This window comes from Dermacentor silvarum, chromosome 9, assembly GCF_013339745.2.
Source record: "Dermacentor silvarum isolate Dsil-2018 chromosome 9, BIME_Dsil_1.4, whole genome shotgun sequence".
Classification (NCBI taxonomy): domain Eukaryota; kingdom Metazoa; phylum Arthropoda; class Arachnida; order Ixodida; family Ixodidae; genus Dermacentor; species Dermacentor silvarum.
The window spans coordinates 84,930,153-84,956,809 of record NC_051162.1 but is presented as its reverse complement, the minus strand read 5'-3'; the positions used below and the strand labels follow the sequence as shown (position 1 = coordinate 84,956,809).

The 26,657-nt window shown below is 46.6% G+C and overlaps 1 protein-coding gene across 1 annotated transcript in view; it reads right to left on the bottom strand.

Moving 5' to 3' along the window:
• Nucleotides 1–257: 257 nt before the first annotated feature.
• LOC119463695 (uncharacterized protein CG43867-like) overlaps nt 258–26,657 on the bottom strand; it is a 59,205-nt gene continuing 32,805 nt past the window's right edge. The window contains exons 14-29 of the mRNA XM_049655341.1: nt 25,828–25,831; nt 25,468–25,668; nt 23,415–23,520; nt 22,595–22,707; nt 18,332–18,511; nt 17,392–17,663; nt 15,687–15,867; nt 13,374–13,529; nt 11,547–11,597; nt 9,353–9,450; nt 7,943–8,084; nt 7,102–7,208; nt 5,277–5,406; nt 4,408–4,485; nt 2,666–2,800; nt 258–587 (exon numbers count right to left, since the gene is read on the bottom strand). Of these exons, the coding sequence (XP_049511298.1) occupies nt 384–587; nt 2,666–2,800; nt 4,408–4,485; nt 5,277–5,406; nt 7,102–7,208; nt 7,943–8,084; nt 9,353–9,450; nt 11,547–11,597; nt 13,374–13,529; nt 15,687–15,867; nt 17,392–17,663; nt 18,332–18,511; nt 22,595–22,707; nt 23,415–23,520; nt 25,468–25,668; nt 25,828–25,831 (2,158 nt within the window). The 3' untranslated portion in view covers nt 258–383. The remainder of the gene's footprint in view (nt 588–2,665; nt 2,801–4,407; nt 4,486–5,276; nt 5,407–7,101; nt 7,209–7,942; nt 8,085–9,352; nt 9,451–11,546; nt 11,598–13,373; nt 13,530–15,686; nt 15,868–17,391; nt 17,664–18,331; nt 18,512–22,594; nt 22,708–23,414; nt 23,521–25,467; nt 25,669–25,827; nt 25,832–26,657) is intronic.

Below are 26,657 nucleotides of genomic sequence, written 5' to 3'. Positions count from 1 at the left end.
CAGATCAGATCACACGAGGAACCGTACCACGTGTAGTATACGTCGGATGGCACGAGGAATAGTGCATGCGCCTTCAAGAATCGCATTGGCAACTCTTGCTTCACTTCTCGTTGAAGCGCTGTGCACTTTGGCCACACTTGCTTTTTTTCTTCTTCGAACGTTGCAAAAGTTGCCGGGAGATGTACACGTGCACCAGTTGGCAGACAGGTACAAGGCTCTCACCTGGGCCGCCTCCTTTCAGGGGGGCACCACGCCCCCAACTACCGTAACTTGGCTCACTTCCAGGTGGCTCTGCCACTGCGGGGCGAGGCAGTGACAGCAGTGCCACCTGTGCTCGTAGCGGAGGAGTCGGGCCGGTGTCGGGGCGTGGTAGATGGCGACCGTCAGGAGTCGGGGGTCGGCAGCAGCGGTCGTCGCGACGAGGCAGTGGACAGTGCGGGCGACGAGGTCGCGGAACAGGGGTTCATGTTAAGCCTGCTCCGCCCGCTTCCCACCACGAGGCTGCCACCGGGAGAGGGTGCCACGCTTGCACCTGTGGCACCTAGTGCATTCATGTAGTCAGCCACCAGGAGAGTGACATCTAGTACCTGGAATGACACAGCATAAATTGCTGAACAGGCACGTAGTGCATCAATCTCTTTCAGGTGACCAAGATTGATAATGGAAGCTTTGAATTCAAACTGAAAAGTAAAGGAATAAAAAAGAATCTTGCAGTTTTGCTCAACAGGTGAAGCATTGCTAGCAATACTTAGCAAAGTACAGAGAAACCTTGATATAACGAAGTCGCTAAAATTGGCAATTTGCTCTGTTATATCGAAATTTCAAGATAATGAAATTTGATTCTTTATTGAAAATAAGTACAGTCGCCTATGACTTTTTCTTGCATAGAAGGGGCCACAAAATTTTCTGAATTATCAGGAATCGGGAAAAGGAAATTTGAATGAGAAAAAAATAATTTTATTGAATTTGAGAGTGAGCAACAAAAGATACGGTTTTCGTGTCGATAATATCTTCACATTGGCGGTACGAAGTGAAGGCATCCACGCTTTCGAGTCCAATCTGCCACCGCGGCTGACAGTGTTGCCCACAGTGGGACGACACAGGAACGAATGATTTGTCTGCCTCTCACTTCAACACGTCTTCGACACTCGAGATTACACAACCTCCAGTGTCAAACATGCGGGAAGGCAGTGCACAATGCCATGCCATCTCAGCTTGCCCAGTCTTTGCACATGCAACAGATTACATTTAAAACAGGACGTACTGGCAGTGTATGTGTCCAACCACGCTGACAGCCATGCATAGCCACAGCTGCACTAGAAATGGTGACGCGCCAACCTGCCCCGTTGTGCTCGCGTGCGCCTGATTGCGTTACTGCAAGATCACTTGCCCCCTCTTTCCCGATGTTTGCGAGGGAAGACAGCACTCATCAACCCACCATACTTCTTGGCTCACCCTAGCATGCTTTCCCTTGCACCTAGAGCATGGTCGGTGCACTAGGATCTTGTCACACTTGGGCGTTATATAGAACATGATGCTGTTTTGTTCTGACAGTAGCTCTCGGTCACGCAGCACACGTTCACGAGTAGCTGCATGTAATTCAACCATTGAACTATCTGTGTCCGCGGTAGTTTCCATATAATGTCTCAGTATTCCTTTGTGGTGGCAGTGAAATCCCATTATATTGAAATCATGTATAAACACACTTCGTTATATTGAGATTCAAAATACATGGTTCTTCTTCTTTCTGGAGTTTTACGTGCCAAAACCAGTTCTGATTATGAGGCACGCCGTAGTGGAGGGCTCCGGATCAATTTTGACCACCTGGGGTTCTTTAACGTGCACTACAACGCAAGCACACGGGCGTTTTTGCATTTCGCCTCCATCGAAATGCGGCCGCCGCGGCCGGGATTCAATCCCGCAACCTCGTGCTCAGCAGCGCAACACCTTAGCTAACTGAGCAACCGCGACGGGTATTCAAAATACATGGTGTCCTACAGACAAGTTATAAAAAGTTAAATACCCTATTATATAGATAATTTCGTAATATTGAACTTCTTTACATTGAGGTTTAACTGTGTTACACAACTACACAAGGTTCATAGTATTATCAGCTGTATAAACTGTAGGAAATATTCACTTGCCAATTAAATTAGCAAGCATGGTGCCACGCGCACACGGACAAACATGAACAGATCTCACTCAATGACCACGGACATTCACTGTCACAATGCTGCCGTGATTAAGAGCGCAATCAGAGGGGAGCAAATGCTTCTGCTGTCTCGCCCTTCAACGCGTTTCCAAAACGAGATAATGCGACTTCCTGCACTAGGCCCACGCGATGACAATGCACGTGCAGCCACCAGCCATCTCGTCTTGCACAACTTTTGCAGCTGCCGCAGATTACCTCCAAGATAGGGCAGAGGCAGCATGTGGCTGGGCTAGAGGAGGAGACGCGCGCTGCGGCTACTCTGTGAAATCTGCCATAAGCAGTGTTTGGGGGCAAGCACACACTTTGTTGATTTGAAAAGGGCCAAATTCTTTCCAGAGCTTTCCGTTCCAGAGTTTTTTTTAGAGAATATTAGCACATAAATCCAAATTTTATATTTGGTAAAATGGCAAACAAAGAAGGTCAATTTTTTTATGTCACCTCGAGACAGCTCACCTGCGCCTTGGGCATAGCAAAGAGCAGACGCTCTGTGCAGGGCTCGCCAGCCTCCGGGCAGACGACGAGCATGAAGTCCTCCCGGCAGCCGCCAAACGTCATGACACTTGAGTACGGATGTTGCACCCACGGTTGCTGCGGGGGCAGAAGTGAGGACTGTCAGTGCTGCCCTCTGTCTGCAGCAGCAGTAGCTATCACCCTCATTAAGACCGTAAGGGATCCACGACCCAAGAATGCAGTCTTGGTTACAGAGGTTGACAGGTACCAGATTAGCCTAAATTTGCTGGAAGAAAGCTCGATGATGAGGCTTTCACCGAAGAACGTGACCGTCCTGATGCAGATGACTCTGGTGTTGAAGTGCTCTAAACATGTGCAGAGAAATGCTGTAGATTTGACTGGAATTTCCCAGGTTGAAATATTATTTTACAAATGGTTTCGTACACAATGCTGATATAAATATATAGTGGTGCAGAGTATTAAAGAACATTGTGGACCTTACGCAACGCAGGGCTAGCAGCTGCCAAAAGCTTCATCGAAGACCAACACAGTGGACTTATCGCCCCAACAATATTGATAGTCAACCTCAACCACGATCTGTGCATGCAAAAGTTCAGTTCAGTTCAATTTCCTCAAGGGTATTCCATAAGTGGCGGGATTACATGTTGCGGTTTTATTGAAGTACAAGTGCTGTTAGGTTTTGCAAAAAACATCAATGTAAAACTGATTGATGCAACATGGTGGGGAAGGTCATTCGATTCTGCATTCCTGTCATACTGCAGTACTATTTCTCTTCATAAAGTGGTGGATAAACTTCACCTAATGTGACTCTAACCCCTATGAAACAAAATACTGGAACTCGAGGATGATGTCTCATTTTGCATCTAGCACTGTGCATCAGCTACTGAGAATACCTCACTGATGCAAACACATAAAAGCTTCTCCGCAATGACACTTTGGAGAAATATTTGCTCCGAATAGCCTAATCACCTGCAGCAAAACATTGCCAAAAAAACATTGTCAGCCGAGCAACAAAATAACAGAGCCAGTATTGAAGAAGGCCGACCCGCAGTCGCTACTGACAGGCCCCAGCAGGAATGACATCGCACCAAACGATAACAGCAGCAGGAATGACAGTGCTTGTGACATCTGTCTCTGTGCCTCCTTTGTGATAGTGCCTGATTGTACTCAACAAGTCCTCTGACAGATCCCAGAGCACATCGGCACTGCAAGAATGCAGAGCTGCCAACGTGAGGAATGCACAGTGAAGTGCCGATTCACTGCTGAATATGTAGCATTTTCTTGTGCTTGTCATCTCTAAATGATTGGATTAGCCATTTCAGACATGGTAGAATGTACTGTACATGTGTTACTCAATGAATAAAGTAAGAATGCATGAGAAGTGTTTTCTGCCACATACGCAGCAAAGAACACTTGTGAAGTTTTCACTAGTTGCATGCAATTTTCTTTTACTGGAATGTGGACATCACAGAAAACTGAAAATTTTTTATTTTTGTTTTAACCTTTTGAAGACCATTAACTTGAAGTGTGGAGAGCCTAAAATGGTGCTCGTATATTTTTTTGGACATGCGGCCTTTAATAAGCTCCTGAAGGAGTTAAGGTAGCAGTTTATGGAGTGGCTTACACACGTGTCGATGACTGAAAGATTCCACGATTGCTGCTCTTACAAATAATATAATAGCAGCAAGACAAGAATAGTGGCGTTCAGTGATTAGCCTTCTCACCAGTGTGGCACAGTCCAGCAAGCTGATGCCATCCTCGGACACAGCCAGCCACAGGCTCTGCTGCTCCTTGCTCTTCATCTGTAAAGACGCCAGAAATACAAAATAACCTAATTATACCAAAGTCACATCTGGCACTAAACTACCTTCATTATATTTAATATTTGTTATGAGCACACACGCTGATATCAGTAGAATTTAAAAAATGTAGAGATCCAACGCCTGTTCGAAAGATTTGCATTCTCATGATTCTGCAGACGTTGTTGCCTGACGCTGATGTCTGACGGCTACCTGCATGGAGCTGACCCTCTCTTTTTGTTTCTTCAGAAGCCTGCCTAGGCATCTCTAGTGCTCTAGTCTCACTACCACTCGGATTTAAGTCACAACGCTGCCCGTCAGCACTTCCATGTGAGCATATTGCTTGGCATACTTGATGCGTTGATGCTTGAGTCTACTCTGTTTAACCTATCATTTTGCAAGATGTACGCATTGTGTGCGTTGTACTCGAGAGACACCAGACTTCCACGTGAGCGCATTGCTTGGCGTGAGTGATGTGTTCATGCTTGAGTTTTTTTGTAAGCGTTGTGTGCTGGGAACACGAGAGGTGCCAGACAAACACTGCCAAGCAAACATGGTAGAGTATTTAAAGAAAGTTTTGCTTTAAAAATACTGCAACCCACTGCGGTGGCTATGTAGCCATGGCATTCTGCCACCGAGAACGAGGTCGTAGGTTACATTCTCGGCCATGGCAGCCACATTTTGATGGGGGCCGAAATGCAAAAACACTCGCATACTCGGATTTAGATCACATTAAAGCATATAAACACATGAGGAGCTTGGCAAAGATGAGGCAGCGATGATGAGGCACCAACCTTAGCCGCAAATAGCCTTGCGCCGCACAGGGGCCACTTGCGGACACAGTTGAGGTAGATGCGCACGCAGTCCTGCACGGACCTCCCCTTTAGGGTGGCCCACCTCTCCCCGAGGCTCTCCTGCTGGCTCCTGCATTGTCATCGCACCAAACGAGAATGGAATGGTTGAACTGGCATTCCTTCACACACTGCAGTATAGGCAGTGACAAGTCAAGACTGCTGGAGAGGCTGCTCCCAGTAATGCATCATGTGCCGGCCATTTATCCCTCAACCATGTGTGTGGGTGGAGGAATATGCACCACAAGGTATGCACCAGACAAGATGAGCACATGTGTGGTGCTCATCTTGTCTATCCTCTGTGTATCTGTGTCAATTCATGCCCCTCTGCTAATAGCAGTGTGAAGATGTACCAGAAAAGGCTGCATAGACCTAATGACACCTGATGTAAAAAAAAATCTCCCCGGGTAAGGTGAAGGGTTTCGTGCCAAGGATGCATGAAGGTCATAGATGCAAAGAATAAGAAAGAAGCAGGTGACTATTGATGGGGTGATTCGCCCCTGCATGAGACTTGTATTCAGCCACCAGACGGTTTGTAAATTTTCATTTGTTCCCTCATAGCATGAGTTTGTGTATATGTCATGCAGCAGCCAATCATAGTCACCTGCTAGAGTATGTGTTTGCATTACTTCATCACTATACTGACATGTCATCCCCTCTGTTGCCAAGTGTATGCTGTGAGGACTGTGCCACTTTCGAGGCAAGCAGTCACACCATCCCACACCACTGCTGCACGTGTTTGTTCACAAACACACAAACTTACTCAATGCTTAAGCATTCATAAGGAAAAGATGGCAGTAGAGTTGTAAGTAGGTGTTATGCAAAGCATTTTCTATTTAGTCGTGAACCTACAATTGTTTGGAATTGTGGAGTGTTAGCAAGTGGTGCTACATGTTCCTGTAGAGCAAGCAAATGTGTGTGATGCAAGCATGTGTGGTGACAGTGGTAAGGCGGTGGCAAGATAATGAGGATGGCCTTACAACAATGATAATTGTTGGTGGGGCCAGTCAAGCTACATGTTGTAGCTTTTCTCCCACTTTCCCAACCACATCTCATGTGCAATTTTCTTTTGTAGTTTGTGTGGTAAATAAATATACTTCAACTTCAACAATAGTATGATGATGCATAATGATGGATAAATAGCACAAGAAAGACAGGGACTAAGCAAAGAAACATTTCTTAGTACCCGTCTCTCTTGCGCTTTTTATTGTTGTTGTGCAACTTTGCCAAACTGCCCAGCTTGACGCACTTGTCAGTATGATGTCACGAATAGCAACGTCAGCTTGACCACTGCTTTAAATTACTGATGCAATGTCCAATTTGAACCAAGGTGCCCCACCACAATAGCCTGATACTCTACTTACAGGTACAATTAAACCAGTCATCATGTTATCATCATCATCGTAGCTGTCATGACTGATTTATTGTACTAGTGGGTGATTCATCTGGCAATTGTGCGACGGGATCCTGGTTCAAGTTCTACAGTTGGATGCACAATTTCTTTTATGAAGCAATAGTATGTGTGACACCCCCTGCCACATCTACGCGACAAGACAGCTAGCACCTGCAAAGCAAGGGGAAGACGCAAAGAAACGTTTGCTTTAAGAAACTTGGAACTATTTATAACATCTGCACTGTAAGCTTCCAATAAAATCATCCCCCCCACCCTTTCCTACCACACACACACACACACACACACACACACACACACACACACACACACACACACACACACACATGCACATTTATTTCAGGAGCATGCACTCACTTATTGTCTGGCAGCAGGAACTGCTGGGGCAAGAAGCGCTCCAAGGCCTGTTGGAGAAGCTGGGGTCTGGACCGCGCCCGCTCACCCGACTGGTCACCATACTCGATCTGCACACCGCACAAACGAGAATGCGCTGACAAATCTGGCATACAATCTAGTAGACAGAGCTGCAAGGTCGGCTATTGTCTGTGTCTATATCTGGTACTTCAGCACCGGCTAAATAAATGTGGGGGCAATGGAGACGAAATCATTACTTCTGGCCAAGACTCATGCCACAGGCAGGCACCAAATTATGTGTGGTAATTGTCATGAGTTAATGAATAGCCTTTAAAAGGAATTGCTTTAGGAATATGATGCAACTGCAGAAGTAAAATTTAATGTGTGACATGGCTTTGTCTTTCCACAAGCATAGCTTTCTAGGAAAGTATTAAGCGAAACATCAATGGCCTTTGCCATGGGTGTGTCACATTATGCAACCTGACTGACCAACATATGCCATTGGTGCCACAATAAATAATGAAGCATGGACAAAGCTGTTCACATGCTACATGCCGAACAGAATTTGCTTGCCATGGCTAGCCAACATCTGCATGACTACGCGCAAAGGGACAAACGAGAACAGACACCCATGTAGTGGCTATGACATTGTGCTGCTGAACAGGAGGTTGAAGGTTCGAATCCCGGCTACCCCAGCCACGTTTCAGTGGGAGTCAAAATGCAAGAAGGCTCATGTACTTTGCTGACACAGAAGTCTTTGCAGTGCAGTATAGACAAAAACAGAGACGGGAACACACACATGAGTGAATAAACCAACTATCTGAGCAATAAACCAGGAGCTGACCTGTGCCATGAGGGCAGCCATCTCGAGGGCCATTTCGTGTGTTAGGGGGAAGCGGCCCTGCATGAGTTCCCCGTGCAAGGCATAGCAGGTGAGCAGCCGTTCTCGTTCAGTCTCCGCCTTCTGGTACTGCCGTAGGAACAGCCTGCACGCAGTAAAGCACAACAGCCAGCACAGACATCACTCTCACTGCTTCCTGAGACAGGTCAAGAATTAAAGACGACAACGTATTTATTCGAATATAGGGTGAGGCTTTTTCCCAGAATCTTTAGCCCCGGAGTCACCACCCGCCTTATACTTGAATTTTGCCTTTAGGGGAGGCTTCATGGCAGCGTGACTTTTGCCCTATAAAGTGACTTTACGGCAGCGCGCGCCGCAATGCCGTGAAGCCACACTATAAGGCGATACTTGCGCTGCCATGAAGCAACACCTAAAGGAAAAAATTCACATACAATCTGCACTCCACGTGTTAGAGCTCCCTTCCCCATATTTTGTGGTCGCCATTTTGCGTTTTGGCTGTGTTAGTAATCCAGTATTTCGGGCAATCCCTGCCGAGTTTGAATAATGTGCTGGCTGCTCTATATCGCCTTATAATAGTGTGCATACTTTTTTTTTTCTTGGGTCCTCAAATTGGCACACTCGCCTTATAATTTGACAGCCTTATAACCGAATAAATATGGTACTGCACTCTATAAATGATGCCATCAGAAGTAGCTGTTTTGCTGGCACACTTATTCTCAATCACGCGACGTGCACACTGACGGCTGCAGTGTAGCATCTGTACGCAGTCATGTCCATCACACATTTGCCTTTTCTCTGGCCTCTCACAAAGCAACTTTGATCTTCACTGTATATCAAAGGTGCTTGCTGATGAAACGATCGAGTCACACTTTGCACGCTTCTACCAGACAGTCCCTCCACTACACCACTGGCAAATTAAACCACAGCACCGTACGCACAGCCAGCAGCATTTGGCTGGTGGCCATGTGGTTACAATACCCGCCAACTGCATTTGTACTGCTTGCATTGTTAGCAGTTCCAGTAAAGATACCAGGCAAATTTTAAGCAGATTTCCTTTTATTTGCTGATTTGTCAGCAATGATAAGCACAACAATCACAGTGAAGAATCAACACGCTAAACCAAAGTCATGAACCCAATGAATGTAACTGAAAAACAATCAAATAAACAAAAAGTAGCTAAACGAATGTCAAGACACCTGCAAAGAAATGAACTTTCTGTCTTAGGCTCTTGCACTATACAAGTCACCTAGTTCAGTGATGGCCATTCTGTCAGCATGTCTGTCACCTGCACTTAATAAACAATCCAACTCTTAATTAAATTACATGCCCAACAAGTTGTGAGAAAACTTAGGGAAGCTCAAGTGTCATGAGTAGCATGAGAGGGACAGTCACCTGTTCTTAAAGGTGAGGCAGATGACGCGGGTATTCTCCACTTTACCTAGGTGGCGCTCTCGGAGGGCCTGCTCCCAGCGTGAGATGACATCACAGAGCTGCAAAAAGAAGACCTTTGTCAAGAGGCAGTAGCATAGAAAGGGCTCTAAATGGTTACAAATCACAACTCTAGTGAAATCGTCCTACAAAGGTCTTTGCTTTGCTTTTCTACCATGGAACAAAAAAATGCGCAGTTTGGTAAAGCATTGACAGCGATAGCCTGGTTTAGCATTCACGCTCAAGCTTCTTGGACTGTCTTCTAATGACATGCAGGGGCGACACGCAGGCACTACGCAACACACGAGAGAGCTGCTGCTACACCACAGAAACAGCGCCCTGGAAAGTAACAGGTGTCTCACAATGCTGTTGTGATGAAGGAGTACGTGCATTGCAACCTCAATGGTGCATGAGATGGGACTGAAGGAGAACCGTCGGAGGTTGTAGCTTGAAGTGTACTGTCTGTTTCTCTCAGACCACTGTATGCACGTTCGAAATAATAAGGTTTTACTGTATAAATCTTTGAAGCACTGCTACCGAAGCTATAAACTTTGACTCCTCAAAGTGAGATCGATGAATGCACTCGCTGGAGAGTGCATTCTACGGCGAGTGTCACCATATCTTTACATGCGACAGCCTGCAAATTGCACTATGCTGAAGTACACTCACTCAAAGTGTCACTCAACTTGCCTGTCTGACGGGGTACTAGATGTGTGGGAAAGCCTCCTTATAATATTGCTACGAGAGACACATTCTGCCAGGGGCAGACGACAAAGAAGACGGTTCTGTCGGGTGCTGGTGGCTGTCCACCATCTTGGCTACTGTGTCTGTGTAGTGTAAACACAGTGTAAATAGTCCCGCCTTGTCGTTTTACGTAACATCTTTGTGGTGGAGGTGCTGGGTAGTTCCCTGTTTCCATCACGGAGCTCCGCAACTGGCCGCTTCATCACGCTTCCGACCATGTCAGTCGGTGCAGGCACGTCTTCACCCGCTGCCCCTCCCGTGGCTCCCACCTACATCGTTCTGCCTCCTGCTCGTGATCCTGGCGTCTTTTCCGGCCAGGATGGGGTTGACGTCGACAAATGGCTCAACCTTTACGAACGGATCAGCGCCAGCTACAGGTGGGACCCGACCCTTATGCTCGCCAACGTGCTTTTTTACCTCGATGGCCCACCACGGGTGTGGTTCGAGACGCACGAGGCGGGCATTACAAGCTGGGACTCTTTCAAAGAGAAGATACGCGACCTTTTCAGTGACAGCACTGGCCGGCAGCATGCTGCGCGGAATGAACTTGCGACTCGTACGCAGACATCCTCCGAGTCATACGTCTCTTACATCCAGGACGTTATCGCTCTTTGCCGCCAGGTTGACGAGCACATGCCTGAGTCCGAGAGGGTTTCTCATGTGCTCAAAGGTATCGCCGACGATGCCTTTAACCTGCTCGTGTATACCAACATTGATACCGTCGACACAATCATCAAAGAGTGTCGGCGGTTTGAACATGCCAAGAGCCACCGTATAACCCAGAGATTCACCCGGCTGCCCAATACGGCTGCAAGTTAATCGCGTGATGCCGTTTGCCTGCCGCCCACCTGTGACCACGTTACACGTATGGTTCGTCACGAGATTGAAGCTGCCTGTCCTGCACCTATTCCACCACCCGTGTTTACATCCCACGCCAGTGACCCAACGCAGCCATCAGTGTCCCTCATTCAAGCTGTAGTAAGGCAGGAGTTTGCCAATCTCGGCCTTCCATCGGCGTGCCCACTGACTCGTCCTGATGCTCAGCCTTATTCCTCTGGACCTGCTCGACGATCCTACACCTCTCCTGTCTCCTTCCGCAACCCTGCGGAATGGAGAACGCCCGACGATCAGCCCATCTGCTTCTCCTGTCATCAGGCCGGGCACATTGCTCGTTATTGCCGTCGCCGTTGGACCTACGCATCTCGCCAGACCTCCATGCACTCTACTCCTTTTAGACGTCCAGCCGCTGGTTCCCCTACTTACTACTCGTCGTCCTCCCACGAGCCTCTTCCCTCTGACGCCACTGCTCCTGTTTTACGTAACAATATTAAGAAATTGCTACAGAATGACCAGTGGAGCTTACCCTTCGCGAATCATGGATTTTCACTCTTAACATGTCACAGCAATTGCTCACCTTGAGTGTGCTACAGAGGTAAACTTCATCTGCCAGCAAGGAGTCCCCCTTCTGCAGGAAAAAAATTTAGAGAACAAGAACGCAGTGAATGCCAGTCTACAATCATGCTCTCTGCTCAATTCAAACACACTGCCTAAGCTTGGTTGATGGCTGGGGTGTAAGTGTCCTGTTAAGTGCTTATGGTAGTGTGCTAAAAGTGGAGCAGACTTAGCAGAAACTGGTGTTTAAGATTGACTCTTATCAGCTATTGTGAGGTGTTCGTGATGAGGCTGAAACACGCCTCTCTCCTTCTTTACAGCAGCAATAGTACAGAGCTTTAGCTGAGTGTTTGCTGTCTTCTCCACATAAACCAGTGTATCCTAACAAGTTACATTCAGTCACTCAGTGGGAATGCAAGTGCGCTTGTGCACAATGCTCATGCCAGCAGTGGAAGGTACAACGCTGCCCCCCACTCTGCTACAGTGCTGACTGGGAGGAGTGTGAAGGCGTGTCCACTTGAATTCTTTGATGGCAAGATTACAATTCATTCCAATTTCAATTGACTGATTTAAATGGTTCAAATCATGGGTGTGTGAGTCAGAAAAAAATTTACAGTCACCACAGCAGTACCTCAGTGCCACCGTTAACAGTGCTAGCTGTGCCCCTACTTGGCTTTTGCAATGACTTGTTTGTATGGCTCCTATCCATGACTTAGCGCTATGGCTACCTTTTGCTACAGCTACACAGTGCAAAGCTCGAGGTCAGGCAGTGAAACAGCTTCTAATAATATTAGTTGCTCCACTCAAAGTTCTGCATCAGTTAAATGTTTCAATTTATTGCAAGCCTTTGTTCTAACACGTGTATATTTGGCATATAATGTGGCATTCTAGTTCCCTGTAGTACAGTCACATTATTTATAAGATAGTATGTGCGCTGAGCAACACGTGTTGACAAACTTGGGCTGTATTCGTGGACGATCACTTAAGATACTTCCATTTTCGTGATAGTTCCTATGACTACTAGTATAGGAAGTGTCGGGCAGCAGCATTTCTGCGCTGTGATACGATAGCGTGCTTGGCACTGTGCCAATAATGACGTTGCTTGCAGATGCCGATACGTCTTGCACTAGCCAAACGAAAGATAACGTGCTTGGCACTGTGCCAAGAATGCTATCGCTCCTAGACGCCACTGCGCCTTGTGTTAGCTACATGAAATTAAAGGTATCTCCGAAAGTGATGATCCGAGAATACAGACCACCTTTTTTTGGCCACTTATGAAATAAAGTCACTTATTTTTGGGCGAATTCAGTATTTCAAGCTCTCGATTATTCGGACGTTTTGGTGGTCCTCGTCGAGTACGAATTATCAGTCAGCGACTGTATTTATATTTTAAATCTGAACTTGTGATGTAGATATAATGTTTCTAGTGCATGTACTATTGCTCTAGCTTGAGTAGCTTAGTTCCGTATGTTTCATTGATAGATTATCCAGCAAAGGTTTTAGCTAGCTGAAAGTCTTTTTGGCAGTCTCACTACAGGGCCTCTATCTAAACTATTGTACTTATACCATTGGACCTCAATGTAATGCCCACAAATAAAATAAAATATTGAATATAATGAAACAAATCTAAAATTTTACTGCCCATGCTTTATTTGAATGAGTATCCTACTGTTATAACAAAACGAAAAAGGCAGAATCTAAGCATCGGTTACAGTGAAGCAAATATTTATTGCTTGCAACTCCAAATATGCATTCTCATAGCAAGAATGTCAAATACTCAACAAGAATAATTTGAACTGTAACATTCTGGATGCAAGGTGTGAAAGAAAGGTGAGCAGGAAGTAATCACATGTGTGGAGAGGTTGAGGCAGTGCTGGACACCCTTGTCAATGGGGTCGTCACTGTAGAGGGCAAAGCCCGACTGGCTTGGGTCACGCATGCCGGCTTCCTGGGTCAATGTCCCGATGAACTCATCTACTGTGGTGGAGCCATCGAAGCCAACAACCTGGAATGGGCAGAAGGAAGACTTGCGGTCAGTTCAACTCGGAAGCAAGCATCCAAAATGTTGGTTTTACGTTTCTTTATAAGTGGTCTGAGTAGGTCGCACATGGAAACAGTTCGTGTAAAGGATTCATGCAAACAATTAATTTCATGAAAATCATGTTCAATAACTACAGTCAACGTCTGATTTTTGGACTCCGTGGAAGCCGCAAAAACGTCCTGCAAAATCGGGTAGGTTAAAGAAAAAAATTACTGCATGCCCTTTACTGCCACAAAGGGCTCAAATCGTCGCAGGCACGTCTGAAATATCTCTGAAGACCTGCCAGCACACTTACTAGGCCTATCGACACTCGTACTGTGACAGAAGATGGCGGGTGCACGTGTGTATAATTAGAATAGAAACTGTGTGACAGTGGCCCCGTGACAATGGCCCCTTTCCGCTCTCGGTATGCTTCACCGCATTACATTCAGAATGCTTGACCGCGTTACACTGCTGTACTGCGGCGAAGGTGACTTTTGGAAACTGGCAATTTGCAACGCACGAACCTTGCCGTACTTTCTGCGCCATCGGCAAGGATGACAATAGCGAAGTCGGCGCCATTGCTGACAGTGGCGAATTCTTTTAATGAAAAACACGGCACCGAACAGCAAAAAGATTGTAAGCGAACGTCGAAAGAGCTAGGCCTAGCGATTCCACCTTGATGGCTATGGCTGCTAGCCGATCGGCATGCGAGAGCAGTGGCTTTGATTATTGCCGTTTCGAACCCGTGGTCATGGCAGAAAGTCCGGGAAATAGGACGGCGAAGGGTTTCCACGTCTGAGATTACAGACGTCCTAGCGCATGCATTGGCTCTATGGAGCACGTGGCTGTGCCGTGAAGGCATCCGAATTATCGGGTATGTCTGAAAAATTGGTTGTTGACTGTAGCTGCAACAAAACTGCCATCTGGAATGAGTTCACAACCTTTCTTTTGCACTGACAACACCACAGTGTCCCCTACAAAAATAAGAAGAAATAAAGAGTACTTTATGGTCCTGTGTGAACGAGAACAGATTATCTTTGAAGTACAGTTAAACCTCGACATAACGAAAAAGGTAAGACCGGCAATTTGCTTTATTATATCAAATTTTGTTACAATGAAATTCCATCTTTTATGCAAATAAGTACAGTCTTTGATTAACTTTTCTTAATAGAAAGGGCCGTTAAATTTTCCGAATTATCGGGCAATCGAAAAAAGCAAATGTGAATGAGAGAAAAAAATCGCGATAAATTTGAGTCGCCAACAAAACATATGATTTCATGCCATATCGACATCGTCTCCACATCACCAGTACGAAGTGAAGCCAGCCACGCTTTCGTGTACACTCCGCCCCCGAGGCTGATAGCATCGCCCGCAGTGGGACTACGCTATCATAAAAAGTGCCAGCAGCGGGGAGCAAAGGCTTCGTCTGCCTTTCGCTTCAACACGTTTCCAAAACTCAAGATTACGCAATGCGGGAAGACAGCGCACAATGCCACGTCATCTCAGCTAGCATGCATTGCACATGCGGCAGATTACCTCAAAAACAGGGCACGTGGCCTGCGTATGCGTTCAGCCATGCACAGCCACAGCCGCGCTAGGAAAGGAAACGCATGCCAACCTGCCCCCCACACACCCCTCTTCACTTGCGTGTGCTTGACTGCGTTATTGCGAGATCGCTCCCCTCCCCCTTTTCCCTTGCTCGTGCGAAAATGCGGTGCTCATCGATCCATCATTCTTTTCGGTCCACTCTCACATGCTTTCATTCGCACCTAAGGGATACAGCACTCGGGGCATGAGAGGATCTAATTACACTTGTCTGTTGGCTTCACTGGTTGTGACTAGCAAAAAATAGACCCCTCGATTTCCCTTCTTCTCGTATAAAGTATCAGTTCTCCCAAAAACAAGTGGCAATAAAGTGATTAAATGTGCTATATATAGTGCGGCCTGCATCTAGTTAAACTTTAAGCAGAGATATTTTAGCTTATCATTTCTGGTTTAATTTTGACGAGGATGAAAACCGATGTCCACAAGTGTGGACACTGGGTCTGAGGACAGACAGCATGGGTCCAACACGTGCGTTGCATCTGCACCTGCTTTGCATCTGACGTGCTTTGGATCTGCACCCATCCCCTTCCTCACCAGGTAGGTGCCGTTGAGGAAGTGGACGGGAATGGAGTGCGGCAGGGAGTGGTGGAACGGGTTGCGCTGCAGGATGCTGAGCACCTCCATGCGTGAGGGACGGCACTCCCGAGGGCTACCCGCCTTCAGGGCACGCTCCAGGGCCCGGCCACAGAATGACGCATACTGGCCCGGCTCACTCCTGCAGTGAGGTGGTTTTGGAAGTTTCGCACATAGTATTGCGAGCACCAACACAATGAGTTCTTGCTGGAATCTGCATAACTTATACTTTAGATCATCAGTCAATCATGTTGACACCCTCCTGTTTCTTGATGTTCACCCGTAATTTTACATTTCAAGTCTCACTGCATGATCCTTTGCTTCTTCTTCAAGTTTTCATGTTATCCTCCAAGTTGTTGGTCACATACTTCAAGCATTGGCAGACTACGCCAATTACACGATTTGAGTATATCAATAAGTTGCCATTCATCATCTCGCGATGCCACTCGAATTCAGTCACACATTCAGTCCAACCCATTTTTATTTGCCTGTATATGTGCTACCCGCTTGACCAAACCCTTGTGATCACACAAGAGGACAGCCATTACCTTATCAATGCCCGGGGTTATAGAGTTTCCCACAAAAATTACTAGAGAGAAGTTTGGCACTAGTGCCTATGGGAACTACAAGCATGTCAGTCCAGCCAGCATGGTTGGACGATGGGCAATACGTGGAAATTTGCTTAAACTTTATGCTTTTGGTTTCAGACAACCTTGCGTCTTTACAAATGGAACATATAGGCGATGTCCAAAACTTCACGTCCTTGACATGTTTCCAGTTCTCGCAATCGCTTCTGCCACTTGCAGCCAGCAAAAGCATGGCCTTCGAGATCTATATTTCTTACCCAGAGAGCGCCATCGTTGGGTGGTGGATATGGACACCACCTATCAGTGGCGCATCGACGGGGGGGGGGGGGGGGGTTCGGGGGTTGTAACCCCCTCCCCCCTGAAGCCGAGTTAGCCCCCCTTTTTTGAGTACTGCAACTAAGATGTAAGACGCGCAATTGTCTGCACACTCGCAAACTTGCGCAAAAAGTGCATTTTTTTGACAATTTCCCGTGAAGAAATTGAAATTAGTGCTGTTTAAATGGTATTGGCAAACTAAGGCAAACTGTCAACCCCCCCCTGGCAGAGATCCTGGGTGTGCTACTGCCACCTATTGAACAAAATGTTGCGCTATAAATGCAACAGTTCACAATGATTACACATGCGTTCAGAGGCTTATCACCTTCAAGCAGTTATAAAAAATATGACTGCCCGGAAATTAGGAAAGATACAGCTGGATGAACATACGAAGCCACAAGCACAAAGATTAAACAAGTCTGCATACTATCTATTGTTCTCGCTGTAGCTGAATGATGACAGCACCACATTTCCATAATTCTACAGTCGAACATCAATATAACAAACACGGATATAATGGTTTATCAGATATAATGAAACAAATAAACATTTTTCGAATGCTACCAGAGTTTAACAAATAAACGTTCATAAGGAATAATGGATATAACGAAGCTAGTTTTGTGTCAAATGTGACTTGGTTATAATGAGGTCCATCGGTAATAGGAAATGCTGCCCTGTGGCGTGTTTCCATGTCAGCACTGTTTTTCACACTTGTGTCATGAGCGTAGTACCACCCTGCTTCACATGGCCAGTCAGTGAATCACCTGGAGTCCGCATGCCGCAAAAGGTGCTTCCTCAAAAGCCACCGGGTCCTGTTGCGTGGCGGGAAGAGGGCCACTGAGAGGGAGAGCAGCTGCCATCCCTGCACGAGCACCCAGTCAGCTGGCTGCTGGTAGGGGGGTGGCGGCGCCTGATGGCACGGTGGCGCTGGGGCTGGCGGAGGTGGTGGTCCGCCAGCCTTGTCTGTCGTCGGGGAGCCCTTCTCAGAGGACGAGTCGCACAGGAACAAGGACTGAGTAGCGCACAGCAGCAGTTGCTGCACGGTATTGATGGCAAGGGACAAAAGAACTGAGAGGAGGAGCTCAGGCCACGAGCAACAGATGTCTTACGTAGAGCTACAAAACAGCGGCTATCCCAGCAATACCTTTGTTTGAGGGTAGGAACTAATGCAGAAGACAGGCGGTATTACTATGCAGTGTTCAATGCAACGTGTAGCAAGTAAAAAAAACGGTGTGCTTCAACTGCTAGAACCCATTCAAAACATGTCGAATGCAGCTGTTGGTATGCATGTTGAATCACACAGGGATTCAGGCCATGTGGCTCCTGATTAAAGGCGAATGCTACATCAGGCTACGTACAGTGATAAGATTTCTGGAAACACTACGATTTCTGGATAAGATTTATGGAAAAACTACGATCTCATTATGAGGCACGCCGTAGTGGGGGACTCAGGAAATTTGGACCACCTAGAGTTCTTTAATGTGCACCTAAATCTAGGTACATGGGTGTTTTCGCATTTTGCCCCCATCGAAATGTGGCCGCCGTAGCCGGGATTCGATCCCGCGACCTCGTGCTTAGTAGCCCAACACCATAGCCACTAAGCAACCACGGCGGGTGCCATTTTAGAAGGATAACTTAGTAATCCAGCTTTCTTTCTTTTGGTAATGATGTGATGTGTTCTGTTGAAATGAAAGCAGTCCTAACCTGTACACCAGCCAGCCGGTGTCCCCCCGGCAGTGGTGACGTCTGCTTGATCAGCTGGCAGAAGAGCTCATTCTGGAGTGCAGGGCATGAGAGGCACTGGGCCAGAGAGTTCTGGGCCAGGGCCACGTGGTAGTCAATGCCCGACGCCTCCAGGGGGACACCCATGAAGAGCTGCACTGACTGGGAGAAAAGCACAGACACACATTGGAACACATCATCATCATGAAAGATTAAAGGCCTATCTCCGAACACCTCCAATTTACCTCTGCCCTGCATCAACTAAATATAGGGACGCTAAAGAGAAACACTCAATCAGTTGAGACTATTAGTCTGACTATTACAGACTATTAGTCTGTTCTTCCAAAACTTTCTACAATTAATTTTATGTTAATAGTAGCCAACCAATAATTTGGACTCGACATTGACTGTCGAATCAGAAATCTGAAATAGCGCATCTGCCCTATAATACAGTCGACGACCAATTTTTCAGACTCCCTAGGGGCCACGAAAACGTCCGACAAAACTAATGCATGCCTTTTACTGCCCCCAAGGGCTTAAATTGCCATAGGTATGTCTGAAATAGCTCTGAAGGCGTGCCAGTACACATATTCGGTGTATCAGTGCTCGGAGATAGGAGATGGCGGGTGCACGCATGTATAACTAAGGAATACATACCCTGTCCCGTGACAATTGTCTCTTACCAGTCTTGGTATGCTTCACCGCAATACTTTGTGTGTGCTTCACTGCGTAAAACCCTTCGTACTGAGGCGAAGCTGACTTTCGGAAACCGGCATTATGCAATGCGCCGTCCTTTCCGAGCTTCCAAGACATTGGCGAGGATTACGAAGGCAGACTTGGCGCCATTGCTAACAGCAGCAAATTGTTTCAATAAAAAACACGGCACCGAACAGAAAGAAGCTTGGGAGTGAATGTCGATGTACCTAGGCCAGCGGATCTGCATGCTAGAGCGCCGGTTGGAGACGGCGAGACAATTGAAATGGCAGCGGTGGTGGTTTCGATTAATGCTGTTTTGGACCTGCGGTCATGGCAAAAAGTCCAGAAAATCGGACAGCGAAGGTTTTTTTGCGTCCGAAAATTCAGACGTTATTATACATTGACTCTATGGGGGTATGTGGTGGTGCCGCGAAGGCGTCTGAATGATCGGGCATGTCCGAAAAATCAGGCGTCCGGAAAATCGGTCATTGATTGTAGTGACTTCATTCCATAAGTGGTCAAAAAGGTGCGCCATATTGTTGAATTCTCACTTTCGGAGATACCACCAATTCCACGTGACAAGTGCAAGACGCATCGGCGTTTATGAGTGACAGCATTCTTCGCACAGTGCCAAGACTTCCTTCTCACGCTTTTCGCACTTCGTCAGTGGTAGCAGTGTCGCTCCACATGCCTTATCAACGAGATCAGTAGGCCATGAACGATGGATGTTAAGAATGAGTGGCATGGAATCGAGCGGAAGGCATCACTACAAAATCGCAGCCTGTATCTCGACCATTGCCGTGCTGTTGCAAAAGATGGACAAAATTACACTCAATATTTATCGAGAACTACTAAATCGACTAGGCTTTGCTAGTTTCGGTTTTGGTGAGGTGCAGGAGACATGGCCGGCGACGTATCAAAATGAAAATACAGTGGAATCTCGTGGATACGATCTTCACGGGAATCAGAAAATAAAGCGTATGATCTGAAAATCGTATCATCCAACGTATTATTGAACCAAAATGTATTATCGGGAAAAGAAAAAAAAACGTATTATCCCTAAAAACATATTATGCATAATCGTCTCAACGAGATTCCACTGTATCGCTATTTCTGCTTGACTCAGTGGCCAAATTAGCGAACAGTCGTGCAATCGGAGTCCGAATTATCGCACGGTGCGCTGTAAAGTGTCCGAAATTTCGACTGTCCATATACATTAAATCTATGGGGTTAGTGACGGTGCCGCGGAGCTGCCAGAATAATCAAGCATGTTCGAATGATTGGCATCCGAATTATCGGTTGGCTACTGGTTGATTATTAAACCGAAAATGAAGGTCAAAATTCCATCTTTCGAATTTTGCACCGAGATCCTAGTGATAGTATATCAGTGTGGCGCCACACATTTCAACATACTTTCTCGTATTTTGGCCACTGCGGCTCGGTAAAAGCTCTTGAAAGTTCAGTCCTTGGCTTTTTCAGAACACAATGGAGTCTGTCTTTACCAATGAAACACTAACTAACTAGGCCTGAGCAGATGCCAACAAAATCTGTGACATCACAGAAAACCGATGGCAGAACTTCCAAGGCGGCGGTGCCACCCGTCCTTCCATTACTGCATCTTTTCTGGCTTGCCAATCTTCCCACAGCACAAGTGGCTTTTTGAGTATTGCAGAAGAATGATTTACTAAAACAACTCAAATAGTTTTTCTCTTCAGAGTTGCTTTAACTGACAAGTCTCCTATTGTCATTACTCCCAATAAATTAGTTTCCAGCCCGTACGGCATTTCCGCTCTTTTCGCACCAATTGTTAACTTTCTAGATCGTTGGTTATTTGTGCTTTAAATTTCATAATCCGCTTACCGTATTTACTCGCTTCTAACGCGCCCTAGATTGTAACGCGCAACCGTTTTCCATGACAAAAAAAATCCTTTACAGTACCCTGCACCTCATGCTTTCAAACAGAAATAGAACTTTCTCTCATTTGTAAAAACAGACATTTACTCCCGATGCATTGAAGTTGCGATGACTAAAAAAGTCGCAGTTTCGCCCGAAACGCGAAGCATTGAATGCGATAGCAAATTAGTAGACCGCTATACGAAGAAATGAAAGCAGTTTTATCGGCCATATAAGCTTGCAAACATTCGCTTGCTAAATAAATTAACAAGCACGGTGTCATGCGCGCACAAGCAAACGAACACATCTCGCTCGTTGACCACGGAAACTTGCTGTCAAAACGCTAGAGTGACGAAGCGCGACGAGCGAATTGACCTTCGTGCTAGCATGTCTCTCGCTTCAACGCAACCTATAAGCAGTGCGGCAGACTTTCCCCGTCGCAGATCGCTTTCAAGATAGGGCCAAGGCGATCATATTGCCGAAATGGATCGTTGCAGAATACGTCTGCTTTGGTACATCGAAACCCTTCCGCATTGCTTTGCTGGCGAAAATCCTCTCCTGTTTGCGCCAGTCCCGCACGCAAGTTTCAGATTCTCCGAACGCCTGTGATGTGGCCCAATTTCCGTCCATCTCCGCACACATGATCACTTTCTTTTTATATGTGGCATCATGATGAACTCGGCGCTTCATGCTGATAGAGCAGACGCGGAAAACGGGAACAAAGACGGTAGACTAATGCCTAAGCACGTGTAGTGCAGCACATGGAGGAAGCTACAGCAGCTAGGCTAGAATGTAGCTAGGCTCGCCGCGCGTGCGAGGCGGCCATTTTGAAATGCCGACGGCTATATGGTAACGCAGATTTAGGGTCGTACTCGATTCTAACGCGCATGCAATTTTCGGACCTGTTCTATCGGAAACAAAGTGCACGTTAGATTTGAGTAAATACGGTAGTTTCACTTTTCTTGAAAGGCCCCTCTCCAGGCCTGTTGGAAATTTTAAGTTTATACAGTAGGAGATATAAAGATGGCTGCCCAAGAAGCATTGTCCGAGTAGCATTGCCTGCAGGAATATTTAAAAAGGAGTTATTTCTAGAAGCCAAGACAGAAGCAAACGAAATGTCAAAAACCAGTGGTGTGAGGAGGTGAGCTACTTTCCTTGTGGTGGAGGACACCTATCGTTGCTTCCTAACACAACACCACACACAACGCACATCTACGATGGCACGGGGAGTGCATGGCAAACATAAGACTGCACACAACACCCTTTTCGCTTGAGACACTGGCAAAAGCAAGCCAAAAATCGAAATTCTTGGAGAGAGATAGCATGTCTTCAATACATTGATTGTCCCTTAGCGGCACTAAGGCAGATGCTGCAACCATTGGGGTCACTGATGGGTTCACCATACGTTAAGTTCAAGTCAAGTTCAAGTTATCCAGAGAGGTGGCAATTTCAGGAGCGAAATAACAAAAGCCTTGGCCCATCAAAATGAATGGCTGGGGCCTTTTGCTGAGATTGAATTAAACTGAAGAATTGTATTAATAAAAATCTGCTGTACTACTCATCGTTCCCAGGTTTGCCAAACGATTGCAACACAAGATTTCTCTCCAATAACTTTTTCAGAAACTCTATGCCCAACTCAGTGCAGAGGGTGCACACCTTGAATAGCCGTAGCGCCTGTGACTGCAGCTCCTCGGAGGCCAGGCTGGTAAGCGGCTGGCTCAGGGGCTCCTTGCTATGCAGCAGCAGTGGGTGACGCCAAACGACACTCCCTGCAACAGTACAACAGTGGCAGCACAGTCGCTCACACAAGGTATGTGCTAATTATAATGCAACACAGCAGGACTGCAAATGTCACCAGTAAGACGATAAACAGTGCCACTAGGTAATAGTGCTAGCACTGTTTTTTTTTTTTTTTTTTGGAATGTAGCACAGTAGGGTGGGAGGTAGAATGGATGCAGACACACTGCTCACTTGCAATGCCTTTCGCATGCACTGTTTTTTTATTCTCTTGACTACACACCAGCCACCAGCAAGGCCGTGAGCCAGTTTCTCCATGAGATGACGTCGTCATCCATGACGATGACGTGAAAGCGATAGAAGCTACGGAAGCAGGAAACATGTCATGGCTACTATGCTTTGACGTCACTATAGGAGGTGACTGCAGTCCGGGAAAGGTCCATGAGCCACAATTTCACTATGCATGGTCTGCGTGCATGACATTTTGCTGATTCTACGCCTGTAGGCAATGTAAAATGAAGTAATACTATGCACTAACCGTTTGGCATGCGTTAAATAACTACGGCTTAAGTGGTTGGCCAATACGTTAGGTTCAATGGTGATAGGGTGGAGGACTGATAGCGACTATATTGAAAACAGAATTACTTACTAAGCGGGGACGTATTGACGAGGTTTTACTACACTTGCACAAGACAAAACAAGGCTGAGATGCCGATGCCAGCAAGATTGCTTTCCTCACCTGGGTCTCCGTCCACTTCAAGCAGCCGGCTGATCAGCTGCTCGTACTGGCTGCCTGATGTGTTCTCTCCTGAAGACACGACCGTCAAATGGTAAAGCCAGGCATCCTGCATAGAATGTGTAACAGGTTTCTCTTAAAAAAGATCACTTGCACTGCACCCCTGCTTCAGTTAGTTCATTTTTTCCACACAAACTGAAGACACAACAATGCCAAGTGCATTAATGAATACCATATTTACTTGTGTATGGCCCACACTGTCACTTTGGAGCATGAAAATGTGGAAAAAGAAAAGTTTTACTAAGCATCACAGGCATATCTGCGTGCTTGCCTCTGAAATTCCACCACACACCATTGCAATCTTGGAGGCCACACCTGCATGTTGGTTAATTTCTGCAAGCTGCAACTAAATGCACTAGTTACCGTCCACCTGACAATGGCACCGTCATGGTATTCTGGCAATTGTGATCACGCTGCGGTATAGATCCATCCAGTGTGCTTCATTGATATCAGTTCTACTGAGGTGCGTTGTTTAGCAAGTTTAGCAGTCGCATTGGGAGGGCATTGCTGCAAGAGGTATGCGTGTCAATTTTGAACGTATCATGCGGACTCATTCAAGGCTGTCATCAAGAGCTTCAAGGTGACACAAATATCAAACAGTAACTGATGGCTGACCAGGTTTTCGAGAGAACTGATGAGGTGCAGAAGTGATGAGGATGACTTAATATGTGTGTGTATTCTTTGCTGGCCGCTAGTGGTTGCATTATTCCGTGTAGCAGGCTGAACAAAGCAGTGGTAAGCGAAAAATCATTTTGTGCAGTGTTTATGACAAGAAATGCAGGCCACTGTATGATGCCAACCACACTGTTGTGTGATGTCAGGTTCTTCGGGAGTGAATTGTTACACTGAGGCAGAGCCTCCGTTCAGGAAAGACAAAGCCATTTTCTTTTTTCAAAACAAACTTAATATTCAAAGCAAGGAAAAGGAGGAAAAGAAAAGAACACTAAACAGAACACAGAAAGTACATAAAAACCAAAAGTACAATTAACCCCGTTAGTCCACGCGAGAAGAGTCTCAATCAAAACAAAGAAACAAAAATCATCGAGTCTTAGTTACTCGGGCACTTGCGTTGACGGCGTGCACTAGCACTTGCGTTGACGGCAGTAGTGACGTGGCGGGCAGTGGCATGCGAGGGACGCGGACGCACGGTAGAGCCAACCCGGACGTCCGAGTCCAAGGTTGTCGGAGTCGAAGACCGACCAAGTCCGACCGCTGTAGCTGAGCGGCGCCCGTACCGGTTCGCTGGCTCGTGGCTTCGCCCTGGCGCCTCTCGTCAGCGTCGTTCCAGGCCTCTGGTCACCCCCAGGTGACCTCTGCTCTCCGCACGGCGGCTCAGGAACAGCAACAGGAACGCCAACCGGAACAGGCACGCCAGCAGGAACAGCAACAGGAACGCCAACCGGAACAGGCACGCCAGCAAGAACAGCAAGAGGAGCAGGAACGCCAGCAGGAACACGAACGCCGGCAGCAGCAGCTGCCGCAGGAATAACCGGGCCTTACGCTCGGTGGATCCCTCCAGGGACAACCGGGGCCATGCTGGTTCTGTTGAGGCTCTCGGGTTCGGGTCTGGACCCCGACGACACCGACCTCGACACCAGCGATCCTTGCACCCCGTCTCCGAGCGATCTCTCTTCGAGCGTCCCAGTCTCTTCTTCTTCCTCGTTCCTCGTACCACAGCCTGTGGTTTCGTGTCGACCACTGATTGGTCGATTCTCTTTCCCCCTCGTCTGGTCGCTCGGAACTGATGAGGTGCAGAAGTGATGAGGATGACTTAATATGTGTGTGTGTTCTTTGCTGGCCGCTAGTGGTTGCATTATTCTGTGTAATAGGCTGTACAAAGCAGTGGTAAGCGAAAAATCATTTTGTGCAGTGTTTATGACAAGAAATGCAGGCCACTGTATGATGCCAACCACACTGTTGACAGGACAACAAAACCCAACCCTCGTGCACATAGTATTTTGACACACAACTCCTGCATAAGTGCACATCGTCTTACCATTTCCTGCCTGGTGGGGAACAGAAGGTAGGTGGGCGACTGGTTCCGCGGGAGCAAGGCCACCGTGAATTGCTGCTGGTGCTGAGTGGCGGTGCCACTGCGCTCGCTCTTGTCACCACCCGCCTCATCCTCATCGCTGTCCGACAGGTGCAGCACTTCCTCCACTCGAGCGTCCCGCAGGGGAATCTGTCCCAAGGGGTTCTAACAGACAGCGCAAGAAAGTGAACACCCCTGTTAGACGAGCAAATTTAGTGTCAGTGCCTTTAAGTAAGTACAGTTGACTCCCGTTAATTCGACATCAGTTAATTTGACTTTTCACTTAATTCAAACGCACTGCAATGTCTCGTCAAGACACCATACATTGCTGTGGAAGGAAAAGTTGTTTAGTTTGAATGTGAAAGCGTGTCGGTCCAATTAAATCTACCCGACACCGGCACCACCTCATGCATGCAACTGTTACTAAATGTGTGAAAACACAAGAAGTTCAGCAGAAGGCACCTACTGGTTCCCTAGGCAATGACAGTGATAGTAACCTGTCCTGCAGCGATGACAACGACTAGCATATTGCTTTGGCAATGTCTTTTTTGACAATTTTGTGAGCACTGATAATAGTGTTGAGGTCCATGGATGACTGACCTGAAGATGACATGTATAATTGTTGTATTACTGTATCGAAATAGCCTGTTGATGATGACAGACTACTTCAAGCAATAAATAAATTTGAACGCTTTCATTTTGTCGTCATTTGTTAACTTGACTTTTCGGATAATTTGATCAACACTTGTGGCCCTGGAAGGTTTTTAATTAATGGGAGTCAAATGTATACTTCAACATGAATGTCATTCACAGGTTGCCACACAAAAAGGTTTAGTGTCACTTTGTGCAGAACATGCTTGCCAGCGACTATGTTCGATGTCAGTTCACCGAGTCAAAGTGTGTTAGCCTCGAAAGTAGTGCTTTAAAAATATATTAAATAGTTCAATGCAAACTCGATACTCTTTCTAAAACATCCTTTTTTAGAATTCTAAATTCATAAGCCTTCTCATGCCATCAGCGATGGAAAGCAGCCAATTTTTTTCTCTGCTGATTTTTGATGTCATGCTGCCTTATCCTTACTCTCAATAATTTATTCTATTTCTATTACCGTTAAATCTCGAGATTATAACGAAATATTTCACTTGTGATAACTT